At 44.2% G+C, this 24131-nt stretch overlaps 1 protein-coding gene across 2 annotated transcripts in view; it reads right to left on the bottom strand.

Moving 5' to 3' along the window:
• The window catches only part of tmem94 (transmembrane protein 94), a 160267-nt gene that overhangs the window by 87627 nt on the left and 48509 nt on the right, over positions 1-24131 (bottom strand). For both annotated transcript variants that reach the window (XM_068057894.1, XM_068057895.1), the window contains 5 exons: positions 14736-14855; positions 11472-11599; positions 9300-9436; positions 6722-6924; positions 3566-3717 (listed from right to left, as the gene is read on the bottom strand). In XM_068057894.1, the coding sequence (XP_067913995.1) occupies positions 3566-3717; positions 6722-6924; positions 9300-9436; positions 11472-11599; positions 14736-14855 (740 nt within the window). The remainder of the gene's footprint in view (positions 1-3565; positions 3718-6721; positions 6925-9299; positions 9437-11471; positions 11600-14735; positions 14856-24131) is intronic.

The raw sequence follows: 24131 nt of genomic DNA, 5'->3' as shown, positions 1-24131 counted from the left end.
GGACCCTGTACAGACCAGCGGGTTGCACCTAAACAGAGCTGGGACAAATCTCCTTGCGGGGCGATTAGCTAGTGCCTATTGGGGAGGGTTTAACCTAACTTGCAAGGACTGTGGAAACCAGGAGGTAATATCAGATAGGAATACCAAGGCACATAGAATATTGGGAGAGACAGGTAGCACTACAGTCGGAAACAGTAAGATATTAGGTGGGGTCAGAGTGAGGGAGAAAGTAATGAAGTCTAAATCAGGATTAATGTGCATGTATGTGAATGCGAGGAGTGTGGTAAATAAGATTGGTGAGTTACAGGTGCAGATTGCCATGTGGAAATATGATAGTGTAGCTATAACAGGAACTTGGTTCAAAGGAGGGCAGGACTGGGTATTAAACATTCTTGGATACAAGGTGTTCAGGAAAGATAGGGGAAAGGAAGGAAAAGGGGAGGGGTGGCAGTTTTGATTAAAGAGAACATTTCAATGCTGGAGAGAGAGGGTGTCCCAGAGGGGTCAAGGACAGAATCTATTTGCCTACAGCCTACAGACAATAAAGATGCAATTACATTGCTCAGCGTAGTTTATAGGTCAACCAGTGGAAAAGATGTAGAGGAACAAATCTGCAAGGAAATTAAAGAGATATGCAAGAATTATAGAGTAGTTATGATGGGGGACTTTAATTACCTCAATATAGACTGAGGAAGTAATAGCGTAAGAGGGGTAAGATTTCCTAGAGTGCGTTCAGGAAAATTTTCTACAGCAGTATGTTTCCAGTCCAACGAGAAATGAAGCACTGTTAGACCTGGTGCTTGGGAATGAGGTGGGCTAAGTGGATGAAGTGTCAGAAGGGGAACATTTGGGGGACAATGATCATTGTATCATAAGGTTTACCTTGACTTGGAAAAGGATAAGGAACAATTCAGAGTAAGAATAATTAACTGGGGGAAAGCCAACTTCAATGGGGTAAGAAAGGATCTGACTCAGACAAATTGGAATCAAAGGTTGGCAGGCAAAACAGTAACTGAACAATGGGCTCCCTTTAAAGAAGATAGCTTAGGAACAGTCAAGGCATATTTCCACAAAGGGGAAAGGCAGGGCAAACAAATCCAGAGGTCCCTGGATGATGAAAGAGATAGCAATTAAGATGAGCAGAAAAAGTGTGTTTATGACAGATGTCAGGTGGATAACACAATTGAGAACCAGGCCGAATATAGAAGATTCAGTGGGGAATTGATAAAGCAAATAAGGGAAGCAAAAACAGTATGAGATGAGACTGGTCACCAACATAAAACGGAATCCAAAAGTCTTCTATGGGCACATAAATAGTAAAAGGGCAGTAAAAGGAGGAGTGGGGCCGGTTAAGGACCAAAAAGGGGATTTACGCATGGAAGCAGGGGACATGGCTGAGGTATTAAATGACTACTGTTGTTACCAAGGAAGATGATGCTGTGCAGGCATGGTGAAAGAGGAGATAGTTCAGACACTTGAAGGGTTTATAATTGATAAGCTGTCTGCACTTAAAGTTGATAAGGAACCAGGACAGGATGAGATGCATCTGAGGATATTGAGGGAAGTGAGAGTGGAAATTGCAGAGGCACTGGCCATAATTTTCCAGTCTTCCTTTAGACTCAGGGGTAGTGCCAAGGACTGGAGAATTGCAAATGTTACACCCTTGTTCAAAAATGATAAGCCCAGCATCTACAAGCCAATCAGTTTAACCTCAGTGGTGGGGAAGCTTCTGGAAGCAATAATTCAGGACAAAATTAATTGTCACTTGGGCAAATGTGGGTTAATTAAGGAAAGCCAGCATGGATTTGTGAAGGGCAAATCATGTTTAACTAATTTGGAGTTTTTTGATGAAGTAACAGAGGGTTGATGCGGGTTACGCTGCTGATGTGGTGTACATGAACTTCTAAAAGGCATTTGATAAAGTGCCGCACAAGAAACTTGTGAACAAAGTTATAACTCATGGAATAAAAGGGACAGTAGCAACATGGATATGAAATTGGCTGAGGGACAGGAAAGAGAGAGTAGTGGTAAATGGATATTTTTCGGACTGGAGGAAGGTTTGTAGTGGTCTTCCCCCGGGATTGGCGTTAGAACCCTTGCTGTTCTGATATGCTATTAATGACCTAGACCTGAGGGTTAGGACAGATAGGGAGCAGGACTAAATTGACTTGCAACCTCATACACATCCCTCTGTAATGCACATTTGACAAAGACCAAAATAACAATGCCCAATGTAACTTCTGTCTGCAGTGCACTACAGATTAACAATTCAAAACATTGCATAGTCCACGTTGCACCTTACCCATAGTTATCTACTGCAAGGTCTAAGGCTTCATGTGTATTTTGTTGTTCAATTCATAATGTTTCCGCTGTAAAGTATTAGTGCACCAATCTATTCGCTGATGTTACATACTGCAGCACTGCACAGAGGTCTATCACATTATTGTACTAAAATGTCTACAAACCCTCTACACCCTGTACCGTACTACATGGTCTAGAATTTTCCATGCCCTGCAGCACCAGCTAGAGCTACTCTACACTTTGCACTGTCTACAGCAACTCTGGTTCTCTGCACCAGTCCAGAGTTCTGTTAAATTCTACGGCACTACATTGCCTAGAACTCCTATGTCCTCTACTATACCAGAGTGACTGCAGCTCCTTTTTACTCATCCGTTTATTAAAGAGGGCACCAGTTTTACCAGTCCTCACAGTTGCCATTTATTCTGGCAATGGAGACCCATCTCTCCTCCAGCGATTTATTTCTTTAACACTTATTTCCAATTAGTCAATTGGCAAGGTTCTAGCTTCTCAGGATTTATCTAGTCAAAGGCTTCTCTCCTGTCCTGTACTTGGCTCTGGTGAATACACCTGTGTGTGTGTACATCCCTCCCGTGTAACACTGTTTTCCTAATATTCGTGCGTGGAACAGGTGACTTGTTTGTACTTGAATAAAATCAGAAGCTTTGTATTTCAACTTGGCTCAGAGCATTTCAGAAATCCAGTCATTAAAAGGACAGACTATGGGCACTGTATCCCCTCTTCATCCCCAATCACCAATAACAGCTTTATTTTGGTAACTTACTCATGATTTCTACATGTACTTTACCATGCTATATTGCCACAGTGCAGTCTACCAATGTCAATTTTACTAAAAACTCCCTTACACACTGATAGAAACATTAAATAGTCAAGTTCTGTGGATAGCTGGCATGGACTCGATTGGCCGAAAGGCCTCCTGTGCCATAAATGACTCTAAATGTAGCTGCCCAGCATCAGCATCAGAGCCAACGCAGTCAGCTATATAAGCTCACTGAAGCGCACCTTACTGCTTGTCCAAATTACAAGACTTTTTATTACCTAGCGCAGCTCAGTGCAGTTCCAGCAATCTTGTTTTGGTTTCTGCGGTTACCTACACCCACAGAAGGCAAATGCGTTCGTTAAAGACAGATCAGTACCAAATATCCAGATATGTAAATGACTGACTAATATAGTGAATTCTGAGGTGCCAATCTGTTAGGGGATGAAACGACATTACCAATCACAAGAAATCTTCAGCTCCTCATACCTGACATTTTCGAGAACTGGGGTCCTCACTACTCTGAACAGTCTGTGCTGTTGAGGAATCTCAGGTCCCTTCTTTCCTTTTCCTCTGGGTGTTGGTGGGGGGGAAAATGGGGGAAACAAGTCGCCAGGCTCCAGTACTATGTGCTCGTCATCCTGTTTCAAGCAGAGAATGATAGAGAAAAAGAGGCTTCATTACTTGATTAAGGCCCACAACAAAATAAAACACTCCACATCAAGTGATATACACTAGCAGCTATGAAGGATCTGGTCATATATCTGCAATGTTGATAAATTTCAATTACAAAAACAAGAATCCCATTTGATCTTTTTAATGCCTTTATATACTTGAATTGAAACCTTTCTTGACCTGTGTATCTGCACATCAAAGTCCCTCTACCTTATTTAAAAATTTAACATTAAAGGTGTATTTCCTTTCCTCCAAAAGTGTATTACTTCACATTTATACAATTAACTATAAAGTATCAGCTGTTTGCCGATCCTATAAGACTATACAAGTCCTTCTGCTGTTTTTCCAAAAACATTGTTACAATTTACTATACATCCAACATGAGTGGAGTCAGGAAATTTCCATATTGTCCTAAATCCAGATTATTTACATGTACATTAAGAATGGCTCTAACACCTGTTGAACATTATTCACCACACCACTCTGCTCTGAAAATCTAGCTTTTACCTTTGCCTCCTGGCCTCCAACTCTCTGTATTTGTGGTCCACATTCTCCTGAAATCCATGTACCATTACTGTTGCCAGAAATCTAAGTGTTACCTTATCCAAAGCTTTTTGAGAATCCATATGAAATGCAACCTCTGCATTTCCTTGATTTATACACAGTGATCAATCCTGGTTCAATAAAGAGTGCAGGAGAGCATGCCAGGATCAGCACCAGGCATACCTAAAAATGAGGTGTCAACCTAGTGAAAGTACAACACAGGACTACTCGCATGCAGAACAGCGGAAGCAGCATGTAATAGAGAGCTAAGCGATCCCACAACCGACAGATCAGATTAAAGCTCTACAGTCCTGCCACACCCAGTCGTGAATGGTGGTGGACAATTAAACAACTAACCAGAGGAAGCAGCTCCATAAACATCTGCATCCTCAATGATGAAGGAGCCCAGCACATCAGTGCAAAAGAAAAGGCTGAAGCATTTGGGATCATCTTCAGTCAGAAGTGCCGAGTGGATGATTCATTTCGGCTTCTTCCTGAGGCCCCCCAGCATCACAGATGCCAGTCTTCAGCCAATTTGATTCACTCCATGTGATATTAAGAAACAACAAAAGGCACTGGATACTGCAAAGGCTATGGGTCCTATCAACATCCCGGCTGCAGCACTAAAGACTTGTGCTGCAGAACTAGCCGCGCCTCTAGCCAAGCTGTTCCAGTACAGCTACAACACTGGCATCTACCTGACAATGTGGAAAATTGCCCAGGTATGTCCTGTACACAAAAAGCAGGACAAATCCAATCTGGTCAATTACCACCCCATCAGACTCCTCTCCATCATCAGCAAAGAAATGGAAGGTGTCGTCGACAGTGCTATCAAGTGCCACTTAAACAGCAACAACCTGCTCACTGATGCTCAGTTTGGTTTCCACCAGGGCCACTCGGCTCCTGACTTCATTGCAGCCTTGGTCCAAACATGGACATAACAGCACAACTCAAGAGGTGAGGCGAGAGCAATTGCCCTCAATATCAAGGCAGCATTTGACCAAGTTTGGCATCAAGGAGTCCAAGCCAAATTAAAGTTAATGGGAATCAGGGGGGAAACTCTCCACTGGTTGGAGTCATACCTAGCGCAATGGAAGATGGTTGTGGTTGTTGGGGGCCAATCATCTCAGCCCCAGGAAACTGTTGCAGAAGTTCCTCAGGGTAGTGTCCTAGGCCCAACCATTTTTAGCTGCTTCATCAATGACCTTCCTTCCATCATAAGGTCAGAAGTGCGGATGTTCAATGACTGCTCAAAGTTCAGTACCATTCACAACTCCTCAGATACTGAAGCGGTCCCTGTCCATGTGCAACAAGACCTGGATAATGTTCAGGCTTAGACTGATAAGTGGCAAGTAACATTCGTGCCATGTAAGTGCCAGGCAATGACGATCTCCAACAAGAGAGAATCTAACCTTCTCCCACTGACATTTAAAGGCATTAGCATTGTTGAATCCCCCCACTATCAACATGCTGGGGCTTACCAATGACCAGAAACTGAACTGGACCAGCCACATAAATATAGTGGCTACAAGAGCAGGTGAAAGGCTGGGAATTCTGCAGCGAATAACCCATCTCCTAACTCTCCAAAGCCTGTCTGCCATCTTCAAGGCACAAGTCAGGAGTGTGATGGAATACTCTCCATTTGACTGGATGAATGCAGCTCCAACAACACTCGGGAAGCTTGGCACCATCCAGGAGGAAGCAGCCCACTTCATCAGGACCCCACCCACCACCATAAACATTCACTCCCTCCAACACGGATGCACAGTGGCAGCAGTGTGTACCATCTACAAGATGCACTGCAGCAACTCACTATCCCTCCTTCGACAGCACCTTCCAAACCTGCAACCTCTTCCACCCAGAAGGAAAAGAGCAGCAGACGCGTGGAACCACCATCACCTGAAAGTTCCCCTCCAAGCCGCACACCATCCTGACCTGGAACTATATTGCCTTTCCTTCACTGTCGCTGGATCAAAATCCTGGAACTCCCTCCCTATTAGCACTGTGGGTGTACCCGCACCAGATGGACGGCAGCAGTTCAAGAAGGTAGCTCATCACCACCTTCTCAAGGGCAATTGCAGACAGGCAACAAATGCTGGCCTTGCCAGCAACTCCCACAGTCCATGAAACAAATGGGAAAAAAATTATTGAAGGAATTCTCTACAGTTGAGCATGACCCGCCTTTCAAAATCCATGCTGTCTGCCTGATTAGCTCCTGGTTCACTAACTGCTTAGTAATTACAATCTGTATTATCGACTTTAGGAGTTTTTAAACATTTGAAATAAGACTAATTAGCCTATAATTTCCTGGCTTATCCCCACCTCCTTTTCTAAAGGAGAATATCGCAATTGCAAGCATCTGACCCAAGTTTCCTTTCCAAAGGACTAGGTTTCCATATTAGTTCGAAGAAAAAACACAATGCTTACCTTAATTCCTCTTAAAGAGGCGAAGGACTCCTGGCCAGGTCGAAGTGCAATGATGTCACCTTCCACTAGTAAACAGACTGGAAGACTGACCAAATGCCCATCTCTATAGGCCCAGTGGAGTGACCAGGATGGAGCAGAGGGCATAAAGAGGTCTGGGTACAATGCATCTTCCCATTTCAGAACCTCATTACCCACAAGTGCTTCTGCAAACATTGACCAAAACAAAAATCAACATTTACAAGAAATCATTTTCTTAATTCAGTTTGTAAATTTTCATGGAGTATGTTGCATGCTTTGACATGACTATGTGGCATAGTGAGTTAACAAGCAACATCTGGGCACTTGCTCAAAAGCTGTCCATCTCAAACATCATCCAATTCTGATGAAAGGTCATCGACCTGAAACATTAATTCGCTTTCTCTCTCCCCTGATACTGCCTGACCTGCTGAGTGTTTCTAGCATCTTCTGCTTCTATGTCATAGGATTTGGCTTTGAAGCCACACAAGGCTAATGGGGTGAAAGTGCTCTTTATCTGCCAGCTGCATACAAAAGTAAGTTACCTGCAGCCTTAACTCAGTTCCTAGCAAACATGGGCAAACGCTACACTGCCTTAAGGTTGGTGTGAACAATGGAGGAATTTCTGATGGCGGAGAGGGTGCTTTTTTAGGGTTTGTAATTGAAGCACACTCGTGTTGTACTTGACCAGAGAGTGCTCGTTAATGTTGCTGAGTGCCTAAAGGGGGAAAACATTCCAACCGCAACATTTCTGTACAGTTATTAAAAATGCAACTTTACAGCATGGAGCCCACTTTCTGTGGTGTTCACAGCCGCTGAGATTTTCAGGTTTTGGTCTGGGCTATAATATATACATGTGCACTGTCTGCAAATACATAACAAAATAAGAAACCTGAAATGCCTTTTTTTTGGGTATTGGCTAATTTCTTGTTGAGTGTATAAATTAGGCCCAGAGCGTGACTGCCAGTTGAGAATGAAGGGTTCACACACAGAAATAAAAGACATGCAAAACTTTCCCCAACTCCCTGCAACATGTACCATGCGAGCTAGCTCTGTGCCTCAGTGCTGTCAGTCATTAACTCTGCCATGCAAATAGACATTCAGGAAGAAAAACTATTGTTTATCTGGCCAAATAGCATTGGTTTCTAAGATATCAGCAAGATAAAAAGTATCACCAATACAGCTCCTGATATCTACACTGGTATACAATGCATTCAGACCTAGTCCTCTGGTGGTTTAGCCAGTAAAGCAATGTGTAACTGAATCATTAAGGCCAGGAGGTCTGAGTTTGACTCAGAACATGTCCAAATTTATTTGACCTCAGCATTACATATGGCCCCAGCAAACCTTGGGGGGGGGGGTGGGGAGAGAATTTAAAAAAGCCATGGTTCCTGTTGTACAAAATTCATCATATTTTTAGCCCATGTCCTTTCAAAGAAACCTCAATCAACAAGCACACCACCTACTGACCGACTGTCAGGCAAATGGGACACAGGTTTGCATGAAATGAACCACTGTGCAGCAAGATGCTTGACGTAGAACAATGAGAAGGATGAGATTCTGACTCCCAGCAGCAGGTTTGTCTGAGCTTCGTCACTTAGTCATGTCTCTTAGGTCACAAACAAAACACAACCCACCAGCTACTGCTGATGAACTGAAGTTAAATATAGTGAATTCAACTCACATGAAAGCATTCCCTCCCAGATTAGTTACAAATGGAATTCAAACTATCGGTTTAGTAATGAGGAAGGAATTTGAGAATAGCCCTTTCCAAATTACAGGCCAATCAAATTCAAATAAACGAATGAACACAAACGTATAAGCAAACAGTTAGATATGAAAGCACCAACTGAAGCTGTTTGGCATGGGGTTTTACAAGCCAGAAAAAGGGCTTGCAAGACACATGTGGCCAATGGCCTGTAGTATGGGTGTCCCAGCATGTCAATCTGACCAAAAATGGTCACAGGAAATGGATAACATTTCTGACTGTTGAATTCAAGATTTTAAGCTTACTCAGAGTCTACGATCTGCGACAAAAGCAAAATACTTCAGATGCTGGAATGCTGAAAGAACAGAAAATGCTGGAAACACTCAGCAAGTCAAGCAGAATCTGTGGGGAGAGGAAAATGGTTCAGGTCCATGATCTTTTTATCAGAACTGGAAGACATTTGAGATGAACAGCTATTAAGCAAGTGTAGAGCCAGAGATAGGCTTGGTGGGGTGAGGGAGGGTGGAGAGAGAGGGGGGAAATTTTCCTTTGTTCTGTTCCTGCCCACCTTTTCCCTGGTTCCCTATTAACTTTAATGCTGCTCATCACTACCATTTTCCAGTTCTGATGAAATGTTACTGACCAGAAACCTTAATTCTCGTTTCTCTCTCCATAGATTCTGCTAGATCTGCAAAGTGGTTCCAGCATTTCGGTTCCATTATCTCTGAGCACATTACAGTGCCTGCTGTTTTTTCATTAGCTTGGGCATTCAGTCCAGCTGAACTAATAAATCCCAGTCTCAACCCGTCAGAAAGATTTGCAGATCTAATAAATATGCGTTTCAAGTTTATTCACCATTCAGCTTGTTGATGATTGCTTGTAGTCTGGCCATGACCTCTCCTTTTTTCAGTTTCCCCTGTCTCTGAATCACATATAGGTTGAGGAAAAGCAGCAGGAACAACACTGCAGCGTTCAGTACTGCGGTGCCCTGACTATCAGAGGAGAGAAGGAAGCACAAGAATTAGCTGTCTGTCATTAATAAACCAAATTATACGAGTTTTGCTGTCCTCAGACTGAAATTTCACAATAAAATTCCACAGAAGACCATCCAGAAATTATGATTATTAAAACATTGTGCTATTTCACGTGTTACTTATATTTTAAATTGAGGATCAACAGATGCACATGGCATCATATGCTGAATGTATAAATAGCACAATTACAATAGGGGTATTCAGTAACATTTTAATCAAAAGCCACAGTCCAATGCAGTGACTTGCTCGGAGGTTACTTTTGCAGGCCTATCGTTTCAATGCTTTTCCCATCTCAACTTTGCAAATTCTTTTCTTTAAAATAAAAACCCTCTGCAGCATCCAGAGCTAGAAAGTTCTGAATTATGACCTGCAAATATTTGAGCAGGTGGTCTACTGAGGATTCCAAGTTAGGGAGGTGTGCCATAAACAGCCAGAAGTGGCCCTGGAACTGCATGAGGAATACAGCACAGTGACCCACATTTTTCATCCTAGATGCTAAGTATCTTTGTTTCACCTCTCGTCTCTACACAGGAGGAAACATATCTGGCTGAAAAGCCACAGAGTTTTAAATCTTCTAAAGAAAGACCATGTTAATTAGTTGTTCTCTGCTTCGGTTTAATGCAGGGCAGTTGCTGCCCTAAGGTAGCCTGGGAAGTCACAGTGGCTAGCACCGCAGCCTCACAGCTCCAGTGACCCGGGTTCGATTCTGGGTACTGCCTGTGCGGAGTTTGCAAGTTCTCCCTGTGACCGCGTGGGTTTCCGCTGGGTGCTCCGGTTTCCTCCCACAGCCAAAGACTTGCAGGTTGATAGGTAAATTGGCCGTTATAAATTGCCCCTAGTATAGGTAGGAGGTAGGGGAATTGAGGGAAGGTGGGGATGTGAGAGGGTAATGGGATTAATGTAGGATTAGTATAAATGGGTGGTTGATGGTCGGCACAGACTCGGTGGGCTGAAGGGCCTGTTTCAGTGCTGTATTTCTAAATAAATAAATAAAATATCCTCCTTAGTGACACATCGATGGCAATATATTGCTGTCAAACCATGTTGCGTTACTGCAGCAGAATTGAGAGAGGGAATTTTATATAAAAAGATTAGCAACCAGGCTGGTCTGTACAGCATAAGATTTAGAAACAGGTTGCAGGGGAAGGGAAGCTGCAAGCCTCTACTAACTATAGATACAGCCTCTTTATAATACATAAGATTGTCAATCAATTCAGATGAACACACTTCCACATCTTTTAAAGACAAACACACAGTTAGCTAGAATGAAAATCAAATTGACAACAGAAAGCATATTTCGATAAATGGACAATCTCCAAACAGACCATCATCCGACCTGCAGCAAAAGTGCAATTTGCTTTCACAATTTTCTTCTGGTTTGGGGTGAAGTTATTTGCAAAACAGTTCAAAAAAGTTTTATTCATCAAGAAATAGGCAAACTAAAGTATTGTACAAAAAAATCTCAGATGCTGCTGACACTACGGGTTGGCACAGTGCTTTATTCCCAAAGTTAACATTCCTCACCTTGATCAGCATAGAACATTTAGATGATTCTACAGTCTCTATCATTAAAAAATATAGAAATAACATGTCCCACACACCGCACAATTCTAAAATCCTTATATTTGCAAATCTCCCACATCACTGCAACAGCAAGGAGCTAAATTTGAAAAGAAAATCCATCACCTTACAGGTGAGAACAGATGTGTTCAGAGCAAACTTATTCTAGGGCTTTGAATATTGTTCAGAAACCAGTCAAGCTTGGTTTTTGAAGTTTGCGATGTAAGTTGGACGCCTCAACTTGATCAGTGTTTTGGAGTTCATACTGGGGTATTCACTAACCTACAGAAAGCACACTCCTGGACATCATCCTGGCTAATCCAGGGTGGTACATGTGTTTGAGAATAACTTGCTGCACTGCATTTTATTCCTAGATCAAAACTGGTTGCTGGTCTCACTAACCCAGTATATTCACACATTAGGTGTTGCTTACCTTCCGTTTGGTTGGCTGCCGTAGCAACACAGCAGTAAAATGGCAGTCAGCAGCATAAGAGCTGCCCCTGGCCAGTGGAAGCTGGAGGATCGGTTGTTGGGGTTCAGGAAGCCCTTAAACCACACTTCCTACAATAAGACCAGTGGAGCAGTCAGATGACCATGGAGAACACACAGAGACACACATCACACTTTTAAGCATTGAACAGAAAAGATTTGCACAGGATACCACTTTATACCAGTTTAGTTTCCACACTTAAGACTTGGGTGAAAATATGTTCAGCAAGTTAAGATCACCAGCAGGACTGGAAATTACAGAATCAGAAACAGCTATACTAGAGCAAAGGGCAGGGAAATCATAGAATCACAGAAAGTTTAAGGCACAGAAAGAGGCCACTTGGCCCATCGTGTCTGTGCCAGCTGAAAAATGATCCACCTATTCTAATTCCATCTTCCAGCATTTGGTCCGTAGCCCTGCAGATTATGGCACTTGAGGTGCCTATCCAGGCTCATTTTGAATGAGTTGAGTGTCTCTGCCTCAACTACCCTTTCAGGCAGCGAGTTCCAGATCATCACCACCCTCTGGGTGAAAATGTTTTTCATCTCCCCTCTAATTTTTCTAACAATCACTTTAAATCTATGCCCCCATGTCACTGACATCCCTGCTAAGGTGAATAGACCCTTCACCTCCACTCTATCCAGACCCCTCAAAATTTTGTACATTTTAATCAAATCTCCCCTCAGCCTTCTCTGTTCTAAGGAGAACAACCCCAGCCTATCCAATCTTTCCTCATAGCTGCATTTTTTCAGTCCTGGCAACATCCTCATAAATCTCCTCTGTACCCTCCCTAGCGCAATTACATCCTTTCTGCAATTAGGTGACCAGAACTGCACACAGTCTCAAGTTGTGGCCTAACCAATGAGTTATACAGTTCCAGCATAACCTCCCTGCTCTTATATTCTATACCTCGGCTAATAAAGGAAAGGGTTCCATATGCCTTCTTAACCACTTTATTGACCTATCCTGCTACCTTCAGGGATCTGTAGACATTCACTCCAAGGATCCTCACTTCCTCTACAATTCTCAGTATTTTCCCATTGATCATGTAGTCTTTTGCCTTGTTTGACCTCCCCAATTGTATCATCTCAAACGTCTCCAGTTTGAATTCCATTTGCCCATCAATATCTTACAGCAGTCTACAGCTATCCTCCTCGCTATCTACCACACGGCCAATCTTTGTGTCGTCTGCAAACTTCTTGATTATGCCCCCTACATTTACGTCCAAATCATTAATATATACCACAAAAAGCAGGGGACCCAGTACTGAGCCCTGCGGAACACCATTGGAAACAGCCCTCCAGTCGCTAAAACACCCATCAACAATTACCCTTTGTTTCCTGCCACTGAGCCAATTTTGTATCCACCTTGCTGCATTTCCCTGGATCCCATGGGATTTTTTTTAACCAGTCTGCCACGTGGGACCTTGTCAAAAGCCTTGCTAAAATCCAAGCAGACCACATCAACTGCATTACCCTCATCTATCTTCCTTGTTACTTCAAAAAATTCGATCAAGAGGTTACACTGACTGGCCTGTAATCATTCGGTCCCTCCCTCGCTCCCTTTTTAAACAGAGGTACGTCAGCAGTTCTCCAATCCTCCAACATTTCATCTGGCACTGAATTAGAATTACACTGAGGAGCAATTTACAACAAGCTTTCCATTACTTTTCTAAATTATCAGGCAAAGATCTGATTTGAGGGACTCAGAGGACATTATCCGCAAGAGTAGTTTGCAAATGTCCTTTGAACTGAGACTGGAGTGATTGGCAGCTTCAATTCATTTTAAGATAACTAATGAAATAGGGCACCTACTCCTAGCCAAGCAAGGAAACTTTCATCTCCACTAACCCCCCATCGCACTAACCCGTCATGGTTGCAACATGACCCGGGACAACATCCCGTCAGCTCATTGCCCAGCCCTTCAAATTGTTTTCACCACTGAGCACAAATTATCTAGTCTGTTGAGATTCATTTGAAAGAGAAAGTAATGCAATGTAACAAGAGTAAAAGGCATCATTCTTCTTTGAAAAATGCAGCACCTTAAGGAATACTAGAACAGAGGGAAGAACTTGCATTCTTGTCAGCGTCGTTTGTACCGCAATTTATAGAATCAATGTTATACTGCGCAGAGGGTAGATGATGGGATATAAAGCGATGCGCACACTATATCTGCTGAAACATGAAACTGGTTTACAGATTACCAATTAGAAAAAATTGTTTTTACTGTAATACATTGAGTGCAAATGCTGACCAGTAACACTATTTTCAAAGCTGGAGTACTGAGGAACTTTCAGAGATTTGTTGCAGAGGAACTGTACAGGACTTCACAGAATACCAGGTCATTTTCAGAGAATAAATTATGGAGGGATTCACCTCTTTCTTGAAGATCGAAGATTATTCATATAAAATTTAGTCCAAGCTAAACATTGTATTCTGGGCAACAAGCATTGGCACCTTGGTTAAAATCATGTTCTCTCGACATCCAAGAGGTTGAGCGTGTGGGGGAAGAGGGTGAGTGTACAGTTAGAGAGCCCTTCTTTCCATCAATTCATGCAGAATTCTAGCAAAAAGCAAGTCAATACTGCAAGGTTTCTCAACAGAAATGTGAATTCATATAGTAGCTTTAATGCAGTTAAAAACTCCCAAGGTACTTCAGAAATGTGTAATCAGACAAAAAACTGGCACCAAGCCAAGGAAGGAGACATCAGGACAGGTGACCAAAACATCGGGCAAACAGGTAGGTTTCAAGGAGTGTCTTGGCAGGGGGTGGTGCGAGACATTTCGGAAGCAAATTCCAGAGCTTAAGGCTTAGGCAGTTGAAGGTACAGCTACCAAAGGTGGGATGAAGGATGTCGCTGATGCACAAGAGGACCAGAAGTGGAGGAATGTAGAGTTCTTAGAGAGTTTCTGGGTGGAGGAGGTTACACGAACTGAAAGGGTTGAGACCATGAAGGGATTTGAATACAAGAATGAGAATTTTAAATTTGAGGCCTCGGTGGACCTGGAGCCAACACAGATTGGTGAGCAAAGGGATGATGGGTGATCAGGACCTGGTGCGAGTTAGGATATGGGCAGCAGAGTTTTGAATGAGCTCAAGTTTAAGGATGGTGGAAGATGGGAGACCAGTCAGGACAGCATTGGAGCAAGTTAAGTCTAGATATAACAAGGCATGTGCGAGTCACTAGAATTTTCATCATGCCTGTACCTTCCAGCAATCCTTCTTTCTCTGTTGCTTCTGGTGCTCTTCCAGGATTACAGTGAGCTGGTTACGTAGCACTGTCAGAGCCTGCCTGGTGGAAAGGCCCAAGTTAGCGACCATCTCATCCTGCAAAATAATAACAGAAAGATTTAGCTAATGCCCTTATTCACTCTGCCAATGGGTAGTTTATTGTACTACCAGAAGGACACCTAAATGAACTAAGTCTCTGCTGGCAACACAGTTATCACTAGGGTTTCAATATGATTGCGATAGTGTGAATTATTTTTATATTATGTACATTTCAACTGTGAAAAATATATAGCAATTCAATTATAGATTCTGTTTGCTAAACTTGGGATATGGCTGCAAAGACAATTATGCAACACTGGGGCGATGTACTGGTGGCTATTGGTCTGTCACAGTAAATCCAATTTCAGGACATAATTCACAGTATTGCACCAAAAGCAAGATGCTCAAAGTAGCCCCACACCCACCCAACCTTGTTCCCGAAGAAAGTTTGTATTGCTTCAAGGTTTATTTGACATTTGTCATTTTCCTGCCATTGTAGACTCTTGAGCAAAGTCTTCCTGTGTGCTCATCAGTGTTAATGTTAATAGAGGTGCAGGAACATGATGCTGTGCATCACCAAGCAGCTCCATTGCAAGGGCTGAGGAGGAGGGGGGTGGTGGGAAGGCTTCAAACCAAGATGAGAAGCACCCAAAAGGAAACCATGTTGTTTGCTTGTGAAGTAGGTTGGCTGGAGGAGTAAGAGCAACTTACTATTTTTCTATTTGTTCTTGGGATGTGTGTACACCTGGCAAGGCGAGCATTTATTGCCCATCTCTAATTGCCCTTGAAAGAGTGGCTTGTTAAGCCGTGTCAGAGGACAGTTAAGAGTCAACCACATTGCTGTGGGTCTGGAGTCACTTGTAGGCTAGACGGGGTAAGGACAGCAGATTTCCTTCTCTAAAGGACATTAGCGAACCAGATAGGTTTTTAATACAATCCAGTAGTTTGATGACTATTAATGAGACCAGCAATTTGTTCCAAATTTATTACTTAATTGAATTCCCCCAGCTACTATGGTGGGACTCCAGTGCATTAGTCCAGGCCTCTGATTACTAGTCCAGCAACAATACCACTATGCTACTGCTCCCTATATGCACCTAGTCAGGCCAGCAATGGGAGAACTGAAGAAAGTGATGGGAGCATCCCATTACACAAAACTTGCACCCCAGCACAGATTTATTTCCAGTACATTTGAGAGAGAGACTGGTGTTTGGATTGGGGCCATTGCTGCTTCCTGAACACAATTCCCAGGCAGCTTTGCAGCTTGAATTCCTGGATAAACGGTTGTAATTAAAAGGGGTCAGTGATCATTTGAGAAGAATTTTCCATGATCTCATGGCACAGCCACACAAAAGCCCAGTTCTAAGGAGCTCAGCAGGACAATCAGATCAATGGTGAAACAAGGCCAGCTCTGTGAGAGACAATCGACACATCACAAATCCTCTGCTATGATCACTCACAGCATCTGTTTGGAACTGTATAATTTCTTCTGGAGAACCTCTTCTTTCTGCGGTTGGCATTCTGTCTTTACTTAATACTACTTTACTTAATGCCAAACGACAAGATGACAAGAGCAGATATTGTGACTATTGAGCAGATATTGTTAGGGCTTCAGAGCATTATTAGCATTTGGTTTAGCACTCGACTTTGCTTCATGCATACTCGGTGAAACACTATATACATATATGTATGTGTATATATATATATATACACACACATACATATATATATAAATACATATATTAAATTATGTTATATATAAAAAACTGCATCATTCTAACTACAGGAATTCTGTCATCAGATTTCATTGTTATTTTACATGCTTGTTAGTCAGTATACATAATTCTTAACTGCATTGGCCTAGTCAGAGAGCTTGTGCTGCTTGCTAATGAGACAGTACTATTCAGAGTTTCTTGTTAAAACTGCTTTAGAAGTTTCCCCAGCTGTCAGTCACGCTGTGACTTACCACTCTACATCCAAGTGAAAAAAAATTTGATCCAAGCAAGACTAGCTCCCAAATCCTTTAATTTACATCAAGAATTAATGAAATAAGTTAAACATTAATTTTCCAGCTTACATCAACAGTAAACTACCAATCTTCATTTCAAATTTAAACAAGATATTGTTTAAAAAATATTCTAATTACTCTTGGCAAAGCACTTGGAGACATTACAAGGCACTATATACATCTAAGTCATTGCTTTTGCGATTATGTGCATCACTTGAGTATTGCTCCAATTTTAATTTTCACCATTTTATTTTCTTACTTCCATTTCTTTTAGATCCATGGTAATTGTGACCAAAAATTAAGTATCATAATAAAGAGAAATAAAAAGTTTGCATTTATATAGCACCTGAGTGTATATTTCTGAACCACCTTAAACCATTTCAAATACTATGAATTGCTTTGAAGTGCAGGGGATATTATGCAGCTAAATGCAGCAGCAATGTTGCATCAGCAAGGTCCTACAATTGCAAATGAGATGACTGACGAGTTAATCTGTCTTTTTGATAGTACTGGTTGAGGGTGGAACATGGGCCAGGACATCAGAAGGACTCCCTATTCTTTAGATAGCATCGTGAGACCTTTAATGTCATCTGAACCACTGAAACAGGAAGATAACACTGGTTTCAAGTCCTGACTGAAGGATGGCAGTTCAACAATGAGGAACTTCCCGCAATACTGCATTTAAGACTCAGCAGATCATCAACTCAACATAGTATGAACCTTAAACTCAACCTCTGAATTTCCTGAACCAGAGATGAGAGCACCACCAACTGAACCAAGCTGACAAAACAATCATTGTGTAACATTAATGTAAAAGTAGACTTTTACACTAGTTGGTTAAGTGACAGTGCATGATTCAGACTGCTCCAGATGTTGCATCAGTAGGCTAACTGGACAGAACCTCTGCAGGATACAGAGCTCTACAATAACAAAGCATATTTTGAGCAGACTGCCTCCCTCAGTCACTACCAGTGCTGGTCTATCTAATGTGAGTTCTCACTAATGGCCCACAACTGAAACTAGATGTTCGCATAGCTTGGGCCAGTACTGCCTCTGAACCTGCATTGTGTGAAGCAGAAGCACTATAGAGTAATGTTATAACTGTTTTTAAATGGAGGAGAGTCACTTGCCACATACATCTTAGAAAGACTTCATAATGCAATTTTACCGTCACTGTAAACTAGTTTCTGCTTTGTAACTATTAAATGTACAACAGTGGAGTCAGGTCCTGAACAAACTCCAAACAGACCTGCTCATGCTGGCAGGTTCACACCACTTGGACTCAACACTGCTTCATGCTAAAAAGTGCTCAGGGAGCCCGAGAATGGAATTGAAAGCTGTGCGTCAAATTTCACAGCCTGAAGGACGGTTGTATGCATGCCTGTCAGCATGCACAAGCTGGACCCTTTTCTATGCAAGAAAGCTCCACATCAGAGGCAGACAGTCTAAATGAGATGTTGCTGAATGGACCAGACACTGCAGTTACTGACCTCAGATCAACAGGTGCAGTAAAAATGCATGTTTAGTAGCAGAGTGGTACACATCTGGTACTAGGTCATCTTCACTTTAAGGGGATAGGAAAAGAATGATACACATCAACTTCAAAGCTACTCTTGTTGGGGGGTGGGAATCAGTGGAGAAATTTGTATTTCCAAAGAAACCAAATGATTTATAAGAATTCCTAAGGTAATCCACTGGTCTACCCTGACTGAGCAGAACTGGGCCAGGGCCATAGCTGGGATGCTTTAAACGGTTTCAGCACTCTGAACACAAACATGGTGAAGAAATTAAACAGGGCTTCCAATCGTGATTACCCAATATTATTCCTCCCACTAGAAAATATGCTTGATGCTTTGATGAATTGTATCAGGCTGGGCTCGGATATCCTCCATGATCGAATACCAAGCGGTTCTGGTTGGGAGTCATACATAAAGAATGGCCAGTTAGGTGAAGTAATGGAGGATAGTTTGTGTCAGTGGATCCTTATCTCAGCACGACACACTTTAGTCGACTGGAAATATTGAATTAAATCATGTACAAAGATACAACTCAGGTTACAGATTTGCTGGGATAATAAACGATGTATGTTGATTACACAGATTTGTAAACAGACTGTCTTATCTCCATGTGTTAAAATGATGGCTGCCTGGGAACTAGTAATAAAACTGTAATTTAATGAAGGAGTCAGATGTTGCTGTAAACCACATAAGCAAAACTCTGGTGATTTATGGCCATCTGAAACTGAGTGTTATATTACCATTCATTAATTTTACTGCAGATCCCAATCTCCTAGTCTCAATAAAATGAGAACAATGTTGTTAACCCTTAGATGGTTGCAGGTCCAGCAACACACCTGTCATTCCAGGCCCAGCTGCTTTTTCAGCTCACGTTGTGATGCTGGAACAAACCCTATTGCAGCAAAACATTTACTCGAATGTCACTTAAGTGTAATGTCAGCCCTCAATAATAAACAATTTAATTGGCGTATCAATTCCTCCCTCTTTTCCACATTCTTTACCTCATTTTTTCTTAAATTACATTTCCCTATCTTTCTATGGTTTATTTCTGTATTTACCTTCTACTCATCTGTCCATTTTGCAGGTGGGAACATTGTTTCTGATTGGCTTAAAACAGAGAGTTGAAGCCATTCAAACACCAGAACAGTGATGAGCAGGGACAATATTCTTCTGACACATAGCTTCACCCGAGACTAGCTAATTTAATCCTTATCCTCTAGTTTTGTAATCAGTGCAAGCCAAACAGCAAGCTCATAGCTACACATTCTGTGCCTTAGCATTGTAAAGTCCAGTGGGGATGAATTTCTTTGACAGCTATGCGGAAGAAAGGACTTGCATTTATGTAGTTCACCATCACATCGGAGAAACATTTCAGAGCACTCCACACACATTAGTTTTGAAATACTGTCACTGCTGGCAAACAGGAGAGCACATTTGTGCATAGCAAGGTCTAAACCAACAATGAGATGAATGACCAGTTGATTTGTTTTGATGGTGTTGGTTGAGGGAGAAATTTAATCATGACACCAGGAGAAAACTCTGCTCAAACTCCTAATAGTTCCATTTTAGGTCCACCAGCACTAACAAATGGTGTCCTTTGGTCTCCCCAGTGATGCGGTCAAGGCCAGAATAACTACCTTTTAATTATAGGCAAGTGCCCTAGAGATGCCCCTAAATATGTGATAAACTTCAAGTCGATGAAAATAAAGTACAGCTCGTAAGTGAGAGATTTTAGTAATACCGGGAGGGATGTGAAACTTTTTTAAAAATTCCTTCAGCATAGTTTCAAGAGAGGGGGAAAAAAACTTGAGCCAAAATTGTCATGCTATCTCCAGACTGTGAGCACTTGGTTACCATTTCGAAGATATTACGGTATAATTTCAACAAAATATCGTTCAGATTGCTTTTACTGTAGCTGAATGGACAAATAAATGCCAAATTTGTCAAACATGAGACTAATTTCCCATAACGATCTCCTACAAAGCTCCAAAAGATCAATTCTCTACCAAATTTCCCCCCTTCCTTAAATGGTTATTCTTCATGTTTTCCCCTAGTTAGGGAGCACTGGCCATTCAACCACAATGAGCATCACAACCCAGCTCTATCCTGTTTGCACTTGACATTCACACACCTACCACCAGAGATCACTATATAGTTTACACGAGCAGTGCAGATGAAACATTTTCTGATCACCATTCTTAAAATGGCACCACCTGGGAGTCAGACTGTGCAGTTACAGACTGACATGATTACATGGGCGGAGTCCATTATAAATGTAAATTTTTAATACAAACAGTTGATGAAAGTATGACAAACGATACAAGTGGGAAAGCAAGGTTTTATAGATAAGGAAGTGCAATATATTTAACAAGGTAATAAATGGCAAAAGGCAGCTGAGTGTGAATAATAAGGTGTTAATCGAAGAGATTCTAATATTAGGAAGCTGGGAGAACACAGCTTATTTAATAAATTTCATATGGTACACCAGGGTTGTCCAACCTTTTCGCATGGGGGGCCACATTACAATTTTTGGCTTATACAGGGGGCCAGTGAGACAATTTCGGAAAGATTAAAGGCACTAAAAATTTATGTTACTATCAAACCAACAAACGTACATTTTTGTAAAGAAGCTTTAAATGAGAAGATTAATTTATTGGCTTACTTTCTCGTCACTATATTGGACAGTGATTTCGAGAGATATCCAGCACTTTGCTGCTTGCACAAGTACGCCCCTCCTCCCTGTCAGAGAGAGAGAGATACAACACTGAAACAGGCCCTTCGGCCCACCGAGTCTGTGCCGACCACCAACCACCCATTTATACTAATCCGACATTAATGCCATATTCCCTACCACATCCCCACATTCCCTGAATTCTCCTACCACCTATGGGGAATTTACAATGGCCAATTTACCTATCAGCCTGCAAGTCTTTGGCTTTGGGAGGAAACCACAGAACCTGGCGGAAACCCATGCGGTCACAGGGAGAACTTGCAAACACCGCACAGGCAGTACCCAGAACTGAACCCAGGTCGCTGGAGCTGTGAGGCTGTGGTGCTAACCACTGCGTCACTGTGCCGCCCACCACCCCCCTCTCTCTCTCCCTGTCCCGCTCCTCCCCTCCTCTCTCCCTCTGTTTGTCCCTCCCCTCCTCTCTCTAGCTGTCTGTCCCACCCCTCCTCCCTCCAGCTGTCTGTCCCACCCCTCCTCTCGCTCTCTCTCTGCCTGTCCCACTCCTCCTCTCTCGCTCTCTCTCTGCCTGTCCCACCCCTCCTCTCTCTCTCTCTGTCCCACCCGTCCTCTCACTCTCTCTCTCTCTGTCTGGCCCACCCCTCCTCTCTCTCTATCTCTCTCTCTCTGACTGGCCCACCCCTCCTCTCTCTCTCTCTCTGTCTGGCCCACCCCTCCTCTCTCTCTATCTCTCTCTCTCTCTCTCACTGTCCCACCCCTCCTCTCTCTCTCTCACTGTCCCACCCCTCCTCTCTCTCTCTCACTGTCCCACCCCTCCTCTCTCTCTCTCACTGTCCCACCCCTCCCCTCTCTCTCTCACTGTCCCACCCCTCCCCTCTCTCTCTCACTGTCCCACCCCTCCCCTCTCTCTCTCACTGTCCCACCCCTCCCCTCTCTCTCTCACTGTCCCACCCCTCCTCTCTCTCTCTCACTGTCCCACCCCTCCTCTCTCTCTCTCACTGTCCCACCCCTCCTCTCTCTCTCTCACTGTCCCACCCCTCCTCTCTCTCTCTCACTGTCCCACCCCTCCTCTCTCTCTCTCACTGTCCCACCCCTCCTCTCTCTCTCTCACTGTCCCACCCCTCCTCTCTCTCTCTCACTGTCCCACCCCTCCTCTCTCTCTCTCACTGTCCCACCCCTCCTCTCTCTCTCTCACTGTCCCACCCCTCCTCTCTCTCTCTCACTGTCCCACCCCTCCTCTCTCTCTCTCTCACTGTCCCACCCCTCCTCTCTCTCTCTCTCACTGTCCCACCCCTCCTCTCTCTCTCTCACTGTCCCACCCCTCCTCTCTCTCTCTCTCACTGTCCCACCCCTCCTCTCTCTCTCTCTCACTGTCCCACCCCTCCTCTCTCTCTCTCACTGTCCCACCCCTCCTCTCTCTCTCTCACTGTCCCACCCCTCCTCTCTCTCTCTCACTGTCCCACCCCTCCTCTCTCTCTCTCACTGTCCCACCCCTCCTCTCTCTCTCTCACTGTCCCACCCCTCCTCTCTCTCTCTCACTGTCCCACCCCTCCTCTCTCTCTCTCACTGTCCCACCCCTCCTCTCTCTCTCTCACTGTCCCACCCCTCCTCTCTCTCTCTCACTGTCCCACCCCTCCTCTCTCTCTCTCACTGTCCCACCCCTCCTCTCTCTCTCACTGTCCCACCCCTCCTCTCTCTCTCTCACTGTCCCACCCCTCCTCTCTCTCTCTCTCACTGTCCCACCCCTCCTCTCTCTCTCTCTCACTGTCCCACCCCTCCTCTCTCTCTCACTGTCCCACCCCTCCTCTCTCTCTCACTGTCCCACCCCTCCTCTCTCTCTCACTGTCCCACCCCTCCTCTCTCTCTCTCTCACTGTCCCACCCCTCCTCTCTCTCTCTCTCACTGTCCCACCCCTCCTCTCTCTCTCTCACTGTCCCACCCCTCCTCTCTCTCTCTCACTGTCCCACCCCTCCTCCCTCTCTCTCACTGTCCCACCCCTCACTCTCTCTCTCACTGTCCCACCCCTCCTCTCTCTCTCTCACTGTCCCACCCCTCCTCTCTCTCTCTCTCTGTCCCACCCCTCCTCTCTCTCTCTCTCTGTCCCACCCCTTCTCTCTCTCTCTCTCACTGTCCCACCCCTTCTCTCTCTCTCTCTCTCTCTCTCACTGTCCCACCCCTTCTCTCTCTCTCTCTCACTGTCCCACCCCTCCTCTCTCTCTCTCTCACTGTCCCACCCCTTCTCTCTCTCTCTCTCTCTCTCACTGTCCCACCCCTCCTCTCTCTCTCTCACTGTCCCACCCCTCCTCCCTCTCTCTCACTGTCCCACCCCTCCTCCCTCTCTCTCACTGTCCCACCCCTTCTCTCTCTCTCTCTCTCTCTCACTGTCCCACCCCTCCTCTCTCTCTTTCTCTCTGCCCCACCCCTCCTCTCTCTCTCTCTCTGTCCCACCCCTTCTCTCTCTCTCTCTCTGTCCCACCCCTTCTCTCTCTCTCTCTCTGTCCCACCCCTTCTCTCTCTCTCTCTCTGTCCCACCCCTTCTCTCTCTCTCTCTCTGTCCCACCCCTTCTCTCTCTCTCTCTCTCTCTGTCCCACCCCTTCTCTCTCTCTCTCTCTCTGTCCCACCCCTCCTCTCTCTCTCTCTCTGTCCCACCCCTCCTCTCTCTCTCTCTCTGTCCCACCCCTCCTCTCTCTCTCTCTCTGTCCCACCCCTCCTCTCTCTCTCTCTCTCTGTCCCACCCCTCCTCTCTCTCTCTCTCTGTCCCATCCCTCCTCTCTCTCTCTCTCTGTCCCACCCCTCCTCTCTCTCTCTCTCTCTGTCCCACCCCTCCTCTCTCTCTCTCTCTCTGTCTGTCTGTCCCACCCCTCCTCTCTCTCTCTCTGTCTGTCTGTCCCACCCCTCCTCTCTCTCTCTCTCTCTGTCCCACCCCTCCTCTCTCTCTCTCTCTGTCCCACCCCTCCTCTCTCTCTCTCTCTCTCTGTCCCACCCCTCCTCCCTCTCTCTCTCTCTGTCCCACCCCTCCTCTCTCTCTCTCTCTCTCTCTCTCTCTGTCCCACCCCTCCTCTCTCTCTCTCTCTCTCTCTCTCTGTCCCACCCCTCCTCTCTCTCTCTCTCTCTCTGT

The sequence above is a fragment of the Heterodontus francisci genome, chromosome 26 (assembly GCF_036365525.1).
Source record: "Heterodontus francisci isolate sHetFra1 chromosome 26, sHetFra1.hap1, whole genome shotgun sequence".
Taxonomy (NCBI): domain Eukaryota; kingdom Metazoa; phylum Chordata; class Chondrichthyes; order Heterodontiformes; family Heterodontidae; genus Heterodontus; species Heterodontus francisci.
This window is presented reverse-complemented; position numbering and strand designations above follow the sequence as displayed.